The sequence below is a fragment of the Rhipicephalus microplus genome, chromosome 5 (assembly GCF_043290135.1).
Source record: "Rhipicephalus microplus isolate Deutch F79 chromosome 5, USDA_Rmic, whole genome shotgun sequence".
NCBI classification, from domain to species: Eukaryota; Metazoa; Arthropoda; class Arachnida; order Ixodida; family Ixodidae; genus Rhipicephalus; species Rhipicephalus microplus.
The window spans coordinates 126517332-126529614 of record NC_134704.1 but is presented as its reverse complement, the minus strand read 5'-3'; the positions used below and the strand labels follow the sequence as shown (position 1 = coordinate 126529614).

The following is a 12283-nucleotide window of genomic DNA, read 5'->3' as shown; positions in this document are numbered from 1 at the left end:
TTTTATGTTCATTTGCATTAGTGCGCAGTTTCTTACTGCATATTTTCTCACGTAACTATAGTGCAGCAGAGTGGCGCAGTGGAAGCGTGCTGGGCCCATAACCCACAGGTCCGTGGATCGAAACCACGCTCTGCGAAATTTATTTTCTTTTGCATAAGTGCGCACTTTCTTTCTGCACAATTTTCCACGTAACTTGAATGCAGCAGAGTGGCGCAGTGGAAGCGTGCAGGGCCTATAACCCATACCCCATGGATCGAAGCCTAGCTCTACTAATTTTATGTTCTTATGCATTAGTGCGCAGTTCCTTACTGCATATTTTGTCACATCACTAGGGTGCAGCAGAGTGGCGCAGTGGAAGCGTGCTGCGCCTATAACCCAGAGGCCCGTGGATCAAAACCATGCTCTACAAATTTTATGTTCTTTTGCATTAGTGCGCAGTTCCTTACTGAACATTTTCTAACGTAACTGGAGTGCAGCAGAGTGGCGCAGTGGAAGCGTGCTGTGCGCATATTGCAGAGTTCCTTGGATCAAAACCACGCTCTGCTGAGTTTACATACTTTTGCATTATAGCGCAGTTTATGACTGCACATTTTCTCACGTAACTAGAGCTTAGCAGAGTGGCGCAGTGGAAGCGTGCTGGGCTCATAACTCAGAGTTCCTTGGAGCGAAACCACGCTCTGCTACCTTTACATACTTTTGCATTAGTGCACAATTTCTTACTGCACTTTTTCCCACGTAACTACAATGCAGCATAGTGGTGCAGTGGAAGCGTGCTTGGCCCTTAACCCAGAGGTCCATGAATCTAAACCACGCTCCGCTAATTTTATATTCTTTTGCATTTGTGCACAGTTTCTTCCTGCATATTTTCTCACGTAACTATAGTGCAGCAGAGTGGCGCAGTGGAAGCGTGCTGGGCCCTTAACCCACAGGTCCGTGGATCGAAACCACGCTCTGCGAAATTTATTTTCTTTTGCATAAGTGCGCACTTTCTTTCTGCACAATTTTCCACGTAACTTAAATGCAGCAGAGTGGCGCAGTGGAAGCGTGCAGGGCCTATAACCCATACCCCATGGATCGAAGCCTAGCTCTACTAATTTTATGTTCTTATGCATTAGGGCGCAGTTCCTTACTGCATATTTTGTCACATCACTAGGGTGCAGCAGAGTGGCGCAGTGGAAGCGTGCGGCGCCTATAACCCAGAGGCCCGTGGATCAAAACCATGCTCTACAAATTTTATGTTCTTTTGCATTAGTGCGCAGTTCCTTACTGCACATTTTCTAACGTAACTGGAGTGCAGCAGAGTGGCGCAGTGGAAGCGTGCTGTGCGCATATTGCAGAGTTCCTTGGATCAAAACCACGCTCTGCTGAGTTTACATACTTTTGCATTATAGCGCAGTTTCTTACTGCACATTTTCTCACGTAACTAGAGCTTAGCAGAGTGGCGCAGTGGAAGCGTGCTGGGCTCATAACTCAGAGTTCCTTGGAGCGAAACCACGCTCTGCTACCTTTACATACTTTTGCGTTAGTGCACAATTTCTTACTGCACTTTTTCCCACGTAACTACAATGCAGCATAGTGGTGCAGTGGAAGCGTGCTTGGCCCTTAACCCAGAGGTCCATGAATCTAAACCACGCTCCGCTAATTTTATATTCTTTTGCATTAGTGCACAGTTTCTTCCTGCATATTTTCTCACGTAACTATAGTGCAGCAGAGTGGCGCAGTGGAAGCGTGCTGGGCCCATAACCAAAAGGTCCGTGGAAACGAAACCACGCTCTGTTAATTTTATATTCCTTTGCATTGGTGCGCAACTTCTTACTGCACATTTTTTCACGTAACTTGAATGCAGCAGAGTGGCGCAGTGGAAGCGTGCTGCGCCTATAACCCATAGCCCATGGATCAAAGCCTAGCTCTACTAATTTTATGTTCTTTTGCATTAGTGCGCTGTTTGTTACTGCATATTTTGTTATGTAACCAGAGTGCAGCAGGGTGGCGCAGTAGAAGCGTGCTGGGCCCATAAACCAGAGGTCCGTGGATCGGAACCACGCCGTGCTAATTTTATTCTCTTTTGCATTAGTGCGCACTTTCTTACTGCACATTTTCTCACGTTACCAGAGTGCAGCAGGGTGGCGCAGTGGAAGCGTGCTGGGCCTTTATTCCAGAGGTCTGTGGATCGAAACCACGCTGTGCTAATTTATTTTCTTTCGCATTAGTGCGCACTTTTTTACTGCACATTTTTCACGTAACTAGAATGCAGCAGCGTGGTGCAGTGGAAGCGTGCTCGGCCCATAACCCAGACCTCCATGAATCTAAACCACGCTCTGCTAGTTTTATATTCTTTTGCATTAGTGCACAGTTTCTTACTGCACGTTTTCTCACGCAACTACAGTGCAGCAGAGTGGTGCAGTGGAATCATGATGGGCCCGTAACACAGAAGTCCGTACATCGAAACCACGCCCTGCTAACTTTATTTTCTTTTGCAATAGCGCGCAATTTTTTACTGCACGTTTTCTCACGTAACTTACTTGCAGCATAGTGGCGCAGTGGAAGCGTGCTGGGCCCATAACCCATAGGTCCGTGGATTGAAATCACGCTCTGCTACTTTTCTATTCTTTTGCATTAGTGCGCAGTTCCTTACTGCACATTTTCTAACGTAACTAGAGTGCAGCAGAGTGGCGCATTGGAAGCGTGCTGTGCCCATATTCCAGAGTTCCTTGGATCGAAACCACCCTCTGCTGAGTTTATATACTTTTGCATTATAGCGCAGTTTCTTACTGCACTTTTTCTCACGCAACTAGAGTGGTGCAGGGTGGCACAGTGGAAGCGTGCTGGGCTCATAACCTAGAGTTCCTTTGAGCGAAACCACGCTCTACTAATTTTATGTTTTTTTGCATTAGTGCGCAGTTTCTTACTGCATATTTTCTCACGTAATTATAGTGCAGCAGAGTGGCGCAGTGGAAGCGTGCTGGGCCAGTAACCAAGAGGTCCGTGGATCGAAACCACGCTCTGTTAATTTTATATTCTTTTGCATTGGAGCACATTTGCTTACTGCATATTTTCCCACGTAACTTCAATGCAGCAGAGTGGCGCAGTGGAAGCGTGCTGGACCCATAACCCACAGGTCCGTGGATTGAAACCACGTTCTGCTAAATTTATTTTCTTTTGCAATAGCGCGCACTTTTTTTCTGCAAATTTTTCTACGTAACTGTAATGCAGCAGAGTGGCGCAGTGGAAGCGTGCTGGGCCTATAACCCAGAGGCCCGTGGATCAAAACCACGCTCGACTAATGTTATGTTCTTTTGCATTAGTGCGCAGTTCGTTACTGCACATTTTCTAACATAACTAGAGTGCAGCAGAGTGGCGCAGTGGAAGCGTGCTGAGCCCATATTTCAGAGTTCCTTGGATCGAAACCACGCTCTGTTGAGTTTATATACTTTTGCATTAGTGCATAGTTTCTTACTGCATATTTCCTCACGTAACTATAGTGCAGCATAGTGGCGTAGTGGAAGCGTGCTGGGCCCATAACCAAAATGTTCGTGATCAAAACCACGCTCTGTTAATTTTACATTCTTTTGCATTGGTGCGCATTTTCTTACTGCACATTTTCTAACGTAACTTACGTGCAGCAGAGTGGCGCCGTGGAAGCGTGCTGGGCCCATAATCCCGAGGTCCGTGGATCAAAACCACGCTCTGCTAATTTTATATTCTTTTGCATTAGTGCGCAATTTCTTACTGCACACTTTCTCACGTATCTAGAGTGCACAAGAGTGGCGCAGTGGAAGCGTGCTCGGCCTATAACCCAGAGGCCCGTGGATCAAAACCATACTCTACTAATTTTATGTTCTTTTGCATTAGTGCGCAGTTCCTTACTACACATTTTCTAACGTAACTGGAGTGCAGCAGAGTGGCGCAGTGGAAGCGTGCCGTGCCCATATTCCAGAGTTCCTTGGATCGAAACCACGCTCTGCTGAGTTTATATACTTTTGCATTATAGCGCAGTTTCTTACTGCACATTTTCTCACGTAACAAGAGTGTAGCATAGTGGCGCAGTGGAAGCGTGCTGGGCTCATAACCCAGAGTTCCTTGGAGCGAAACCACGCTCTACTAATTTTATGTTCATTTGCATTAGTGCGCAGTTTCTTACTGCATATTTTCTCACGTAACTATAGTGCAGCAGAGTGGCGCAGTGGAAGCGTGCTGGGCCCATAACCCACAGGTCCGTGGATCGAAACCACGCTCTGCGAAATTTATTTTCTTTTGCATAAGTGCGCACTTTCTTTCTGCACAATTTTCCACGTAACTTGAGTGCAGCAGAGTGGCGCAGTGGAAGCGTGCAGGGCCTATAACCCATACCCCATGGATCGAAGCCTAGCTCTACTAATTTTATGTTCTTATGCATTAGTGCGCAGTTCCTTACTGCATATTTTGTCACATCACTAGGGTGCAGCAGAGTGGCGCAGTGGAAGCGTGCTGCGCCTATAACCCAGAGGCCCGTGGATCAAAACCATGCTCTACAAATTTTATGTTCTTTTGCATTAGTGCGCAGTTCCTTACTGCACATTTTCTAACGTAACTGGAGTGCAGCAGAGTGGCGCAGTGGAAGCGTGCTGTGCGCATATTGCAGAGTTCCTTGGATCAAAACCACGCTCTGCTGAGTTTACATACTTTTGCATTATAGCGCAGTTTATTACTGCACATTTTGTCACGTAACTAGAGCTTAGCAGAGTGGCGCAGTGGAAGCGTGCTGGGCTCATAACTCAGAGTTCCTTGGAGCGAAACCACGCTCTGCTACCTTTACATACTTTTGCATTAGTGCACAATTTCTTACTGCACTTTTTCCCACGTAACTACAATGCAGCATAGTGGTGCAGTGGAAGCGTGCTTGGCCCTTCACCCAGAGGTCCATGAATCTAAACCACGCTCCGCTAATTTTATATTCTTTTGCATTTGTGCACAGTTTCTTCCTGCATATTTTCTCACGTAACTATAGTGCAGCAGAGTGGCGCAGTGGAAGCGTGCTGGGCCCTTAACCCACAGGTCCGTGGATCGAAACCACGCTCTGCGAAATTTATTTTCTTTTGCATAAGTGCGCACTTTCTTTCTGCACAATTTTCCACGTAACTTAAATGCAGCAGAGTGGCGCAGTGGAAGCGTGCTGGGCCTATAACCCATAGTCGACGGATCAAAGCCTAGCTCTACTAATTTTATGTTCTTTTGCATTAGTGCGCAGTTCGTTGCTGCATATTTTTCACGTAACTAGAGTGCAGCAGAGTGGCGCAGTGGAAGCGTGCTGGGCCCATAACCCAGAGTTCCGTTGAGCGAAACCACGCTCTGCTAAATTTATTTTATTTTGCGTTAGTGTGCACTTTCTTACAGCACATTTTCCCACGTAACTTGAATGCAGCAGAGTGGTGCAGTGGAAGCGTGCTTGGCCCATAACCCAGAGGTCCGTGAATCTGAAGCACGCTCTGCAAATTTTATATTGTTTTGCATTTGTGCACAGTTTCTTACTGCACATTTTTTCACGTAACCAGAGTGCAGCAGGGTGGCGCAGTAGAAGCGTGCTGGGCCCATAATCCCGAGGTCCATGGATCGAAACCACGCTGTGCTAATTTTATTCTCTTTTGCATTAGTGCGCACTTTCTTACTGCACATTTTCTCACGTTACCAGATTGCAGCAGGGTGGCGCAGTGGAAGCGTGCTGGGCCTTTATTCCTGAGGTCCGTGGATCGAAACCACGCTGTGCTAATTTATTTTCTTTTGCATTAGTGCGCACTTTCTTACTGCACATTTTTCACGTAACCAGAATGCAGCAGCGTGGTGCAGTGGAAGCGTGCTGGGCACATAACCCATAGGTCCGTGGACCGAAACCACGCTCTGCTAACTTTATATAATTTTGCATTGGTGCACACTTCCTTTCTGCACATTTTCTCGCATAACTAGAGTGTAGCAGAGTGGCGAAGTGAAGGCATGCTTCGCCCATAAGTCAGAGGTCCGTGGATCGAAACCACGCTCTGCTAACTTTATAATCTTTTGCGTTAGTGCACACTTTCTTACTGCACATTTTCTCACGTAACTAGAGTGGAGAAAAGTGGCGAACTGGACGCGTGCTGGGCCCATAACCTTGAGTTCCGTGGAGCGAAACCACGCTCTGCTAAATTTTTTTTATTTTGCATTAGTGTGCACTTTCTTAGTGCACATTTTCCCACATAACTAGAATGCAGCAGAGTGGCGCAGTGGAAGCGTGATGGGACCATATCCGAGAGGTCCGTGGATCGAAACCACGCCCTGCTAACTTTATTTTCTTTTGCTATAGTGCGCACTTTCTTTCTGCACGTTTTCTTACGTCACAAGAGTGCAGCAGAGTGGTGCAGTGAAAGCGTGCTCGGCCCATAACCCAGAGCTCCATGAATATAAACCACGCTCTGCTAGTTTTATATTCTTTTGCATTAGTGCACAGTTCCTTACTGCACGTTTTCTTACGCAACTAGAGTGCAGCAGAGTGGTGCAGTGGAAGCGTGATGGGCCCGTAACCCAGAGTTCCGTGGATCGAAACCACGCTCTGCTAATTTTATTTTCTTTCGCATTAGTGCGCTGTTTCCTACTGCACATTTTCTCACTTAGCTATAGTGCAGCAGAGTGGCGCAGTGGAAGCGTGCTGGGCCCAAAACCAAGAGGTCCGTGGATCGAAACCACGCTCTGTTAATTTTATATTCTTTTGCATTGGTGCGCATTATCTTACTGCACATTTTCCCACGTAACTTGAATGCAGCAGAGTGGCGCAGTGGAAGCGTCATGGGACCATATGCCAGAGGTCCGTGCATCAAAACCACGCCCTGCTAACTTTATTTTCTTTTGCAATAGCGCGCACTTTTTTTCTGCAAATTTTTCCACGTAACTGTAATGCAGCAGAGTGGCGCAGTGGAAGCGTGCTGGGCCTTTAACCCAGAGGCCCGTGGATGAAAACCACGCTCTACTAATTTTATGTTCTTTTGCATTAGTGCGCAGTTCGTTACTGCACATTTTCTAACATAACTAGAGTGCAGCAGAGTGGCGCAGTGGAAGCGTGCTGGGCCCAAAACCAAGAGGTCCGTGGATCGAAACCACGCACTGTTAATTTTATAATCTTTTGCATTGGTGCGCATTATCTTACTGCACATTTTCCCACGTAACTGGAATGCAGCAGAGTGGCGCAGTGAAATCGTGATGGGACCATATCCGAGAGGTCCGTGGATCGAAACCACGCCCTGCTAACTTTATTTTCTTTTGCTATAGTGCGCACTTTCTTACTGCACGTTTTCTCACGTCAAAAGAGTGCAGCAGAGTGGTGCAGTGAAAGCGTGCTCGGCCCATAACCCAGAGCTCCATGAATATAAACCACGCTCTGCTAGTTTTATATTCTTTTGCATTAGTGCACAGTTCCTTACTGCACGTTTTCTCACGCAACTAGAGTGCAGCAGAGTGGTGCAGTGGAAGCGTGATGGCCCGTAACCCAGAGTTCTGTGGATCGAAACCACGCTCTGCTAATTTTATTTTCTTTCGCATTAGTGCGCAGTTTCTTACTGCACATTTTCTCAAGTAGCTATAGTGCAGCAGAGTGGCGCAGTGGAAGCGTGCTGGGCCCAAAACCAAGAGGTCCGTGGATCGAAACCACGCACTGTTAATTTTATAATCTTTTGCATTGGTGCGCATTATCTTACTGCACATTTTCCCACGTAACTGGAATGCAGCAGAGTGGCGCAGTGGAAGCGTGATGGGACCGTATGCCAGAGGTCCGTGCATCGAAACCACGCCCTGTAACTTTTTCTTTTGCAATAGCGCGCACTTTTTTTCTGCAAATTTTTCTACGTAACTATAATGCAGCAGAGTGGCGCAGTGGAGGCGTGCTGGGCCTATAACCCAGAGGCCCGTGGATCAAAACCACGCTCGACTAATGTTATGTTCTTTTGCATTAGTGCGCAGTTCGTTACTGCACATTTTCTAACATAACTAGAGTGCAGCAGAGTGGCGCAGTGGAAGCGTGCTGGGCCCATATTTCAGAGTTCCTTGGATCGAAACCACGCTCTGCTGATTTTATATACTTTTGCATTAGTGCATAGTTTCTTACTGCATATTTTCTCACGTAACTATAGTGCAGCAGAGTGGCGCAGTGGAAGCGTGCTGGGCCCATAACCCCGAGGTCCGTGGATCAAAACCACGCTCTGCTAATTTTATATTCTTTTGCATTAGTGCGCAATTTCTTACTGCACACTTTCTCACGTATCTAGAGTGCACAAGAGTGGCGCAGTGGAAGCGTGCTGGGCACATAACCCACAGGTCCGTGGATCGAAACCACGCTCTGCGAAATTTATTTTCTTTTGCATAAGTGCGCACTTTCTTTCTGCACAATTTTCCACGTAACTTGCATGCAGCAGAGTGGCGCAGTGGAAGCGTGCAGGGCCTATAACCCATACCCCATGGATCAAAGCCTAGCTCTACAGATTTTATGTTCTTATGCATTAGTGCGCAGTTTCTTACTGCATATTTTGTCACATCACTAGGGTGCAGCAGAGTGGCGCAGTGGAAGCGTGCTGGGCCTATAACCCAGAGGCCCGTGGATCAAAACCATGCTCTACAAATTTTATGTTCTTTTGCATTTGTGCGCAGTTCCTTACTGCACATTTTCTAACGTAACTGGAGTGCAGCAGAGTGGCGCAGTGGAAGCGTGCTGTGCTCATATTGCAGAGTTCCTTGGATCAAAACCACGCTCTGCTGAGTTTACATCCTTTTGCATTATAGCGCAGTTTCTTACTGCACATTTTCTCACGTAACTAGAGCTTAGCAGAGTGGCACAGTGGAAGCGTGCTGGGCTCATAACTCAGAGTTCCTTGGAGCGAAACCACGCTCTGCTACCTTTACATACTTTTGCATTAGTGCACAATTTCTTCTTGCACTTTTTCCCACGTATCTACAATGCAGCATAGTGGTGCTGTGGAAGCGTGCTTGGCCCTTAACCCAGAGGTCCATGAATCTAAACCACGCTCCGCTAATTTTATATTCTTTTGCATTAGTGCACAGTTTCTTCCTGCATATTTTCTCACGTAACTATAGTGCAGCAGAGTGGCGCAGTGGAAGCGTGCTGGGCCCATAACCAAAAGGTCCGTGGATCGAAACCACGCTCTGTTAATTTTATATTCCTTTGCATTGGTGCGCAATTTCTTAATGCATATTTTTTCACGTAAGTCGAATGCAGCAGAGTGGCGCAGTGGAAGCGTGCTGGGCCTATAACCCATAGCCCATGCATCAAAGCCTAGCTGTACTTATTTTATGTTCTTTTGCATTAGTGCGCACTTTGTTACTGCATATTTTGTCACGTAACCAGAGTGCAGCAGGGTGGCGCAGTAGACGCGTGCTGGGCCCATAATCCAGAGGTCCGTGGATCGAAACCACGCTGTGCTAATTTTATTCTCTTTTGCATTAGTGCGCCTTTTCTTACTGCACATTTTCTCATGTTACCAGAGTGCAGCAGGGTGGCGCAGTGGAAGCGTGCTGGGCCTTTATTCCAGAGGTCTGTGGATCGAAACCACGCTGTGCTAATTTATTTTCTTTCGCATTAGTGCGCACTTTTTTACTGCACATTTTTCACGTAACTAGAATGCAGCAGCGTGGTGCAGTGGAAGCGTGCTCGGCCCATAACCCAGAGCTCCATGAATCTAAACCACGCTCTACTAATTTTATGTTCTTTTGCATTAGTGCGCAGTTTCTTACTGCATATTTTTCCACGTAATTATAGTGCAGCAGAGTGGTGCAGCGCAATTCACTTCCGGCCACGACAGTGAACGGACGTGTTTATCATGTGCTCCCGCGTAGGGGCGGTTTCAGCGGCCCGTGTGGGCCGCGGTATCAGGTGTACCGAAAAGCCAGGCGAAGATTTCCAGGTTGTTCTGCCTCAGCTGCCTTCAGGTGATTCCGTTTTGCACACGGTTTTTTTGCACGGAAACTTGAAAGCCAGGCCATATCGAGTGGAGCATGTCCGAGACAGCCTTGCTCGTCTTTCGCTGCTGCCGGAAGTGGTTGCCCTAGGGGCATACCAAATGAATCATGTATGGGCAGTGACGTTCAAGGATGATGAGGGTAAAAAGAAGATGCTGGCGGCGGAGTCTTTTGATCTAAAGGACCATCGCTGTATGGTGGTTGACCCCCGTGATCGAGGTGTGCGGCTGAAGTTGTACTGGCTTCTTCATGGCGTGCCGGACGAGGCTGTGCGAGTCGCCTTAACGCCCTACGGAAAAGTGACCGAGATAAGCAGAGATAAATGGAAGGTGCAGGGTTGCAATGATAAAGGTTCAACCACGCGGTCGGTCACGCTGAGGCTACACGCGGGCGTGTCCGTGGACGACCTGCCACACCAACTGCGAGTTGCGGAGGATATGGCGCTCGTCGTAATTCCTGGCAGAGCACCGCTATGCCTCCGATGCCGGGCTATCGGACACATTCGACGGGATTGCCGCGTGCCGCGCTGTGGGGTCTGTCGTCGCTATGGCCACGATGACGCCCACTGTGTGAGGTCGTACGCCAGCATTGCGGGCCCAGGCCAAACAGACGAAGTGTCTGAACACCTGATGGATGCCGTGGATGCCGAAGAAGCGAGCAGGGAAGACGGTTATACGGAAGGCCCTGCCACGCCCCCTGAACAGTCTTCTGGGGCCGCACTGGAATCTACCAATAAAGGCGACAAGCACTCTGGTGCGCCAGGAACGAATTTAGACACGGCAGCAGTAGAGAACGACGCTACAGCAGCGAGCAAGTCATCTTCAGCTGCGCGAGAGGGCGGCCCGGAAGCAACGGACGCCGAGATGACCAAGGCCGGTGCTATCGCTTTTAAGCGAGCTCGTGAAACACCTGACCGTACCGGAAATGTTGACACGTCGGCCATCAATGAACCTCCAACAAAGACGGCGACTGGTCGTCGGCCTACCTTTAAACCACGACCAAACCTGTCTCCTGACCGTAGGGGCACTCAAACGTCGGCCCCGCCGTAGCGGAGGAGACGTTCCGAGGCTTTCTACGCTGAGCACACGCAACCACTGTTGCGACGTGAGTATGACACCTGACGAAACAACCTTCAAGAAATGGCGACTAACTTTAAAACTGGTATTTGCATCGCGACGTTGAACTCAAGAGGCCTGTGTTCGCGCAGGAGACAATGCCAGATTAGTCGCATTTTGTTAGAAAACGACATAGACCTCCTGGCTGTACAAGAAACTAAAATGGAAAGTGAAGAACAAACGGAGCAAATGGTTCAAGTTTTTCGCTCTAGGTACAATGTCTGCGTTTGTCATGCTGTTGGGCGGTCAGGAGGCTGTGTCGTTTTCATACGTAGTAGTATCGCGGTTGTTGAAAATGTGTCTACCTGCGATAGCGGTAGGCTGGTTGTGTGCGACTTCAGTGTTTCTGGAATGCCTTGGCGCGTTGTGTGTGTTTATGCACCGAATAGATCGCACGAACGGGAATTTTTTTTTCAGAGCGATTGAAGGATTCTTGAAAACGGAAAGAAATGTTGTGGTTCTAGGGGATTTCAATTGTGTCTGTAGAGCTGAGGATAAGACAACGAGCTTCAATGTGCGCGATAGAAGCGCTGAGCTGTTGAATAAAATAGTGAACGAGACAGGGCTGGAAGATGTCGGTTATGTAATGACGCGAGAGGGTGAAGTAGGATATACGCACTTTCAAGGTCATTCGCACGCGAGGTTAGACAGAATATATTTGTCGGCAAAGTTGGTGCCACTATGCTCATCTTATCAAATTCAACATCTTAGTTTTAGTGATCATTGTCTGGTCAAGGTCAACATTGGCGAAAAACGTAAGGCTGCGAAGTTTAATTGGTTTCTATGGAAATTTAATGAAAAGCTGCTGCAAGATGAAATATTTGTCACAAAAACCAAAGAATGTCTTTCAAATGCTCTTCGTTTGGAGACCAATAACTTCATAGCTGTGTGGGAGCAAATGAAGTGTGATATAAAGATGATAGCGATTGAAAGAGCCTGTGTATTACGTAATCGGGAAAGGCAACAAGAGAGGCAGTTACAAAGCGAACTAGACTACATGTTAAGCGTAGAAAATGAAGTGCCGGGAAAATTTAAGAAAGAAATAAAGGAGGCGAAAGCAAAGCTCGAATTCATCGACGACGAAAAGTACCGCGGAGCAATGATAAGGGCTCGCACTGAACGGCTGTGGATGGGTGAAACGCCCACTAAGCGGGTGCTCAGTGAAGAAAAGAAACATGCAGCAAACAAAGAGATAAATG

At 47.6% G+C, this 12283-nt stretch overlaps 1 protein-coding gene across 1 annotated transcript; it reads left to right on the top strand.

Moving 5' to 3' along the window:
* The first annotated feature begins 9812 nt into the window (after window positions 1–9812).
* Window positions 9813–11274, top strand: LOC142817373 (uncharacterized). Its single transcript, XM_075894400.1, has one exon. The coding sequence runs from the start codon at window positions 9831–9833 to the stop codon at window positions 11016–11018; it is 1188 nt and encodes a 395-aa protein (XP_075750515.1). The 5' UTR covers window positions 9813–9830; the 3' UTR covers window positions 11019–11274.
* The last annotated feature ends 1009 nt before the right edge of the window (window positions 11275–12283 follow it).

Excerpts from the sequence above, each read along its gene's own strand:
- LOC142817373 (XM_075894400.1), top strand. The coding sequence starts at position 9,831 with ATGTGCTCCCGCGTAGGGGCGGTTTCAGCGGCCCGTGTGGGCCGCGGT.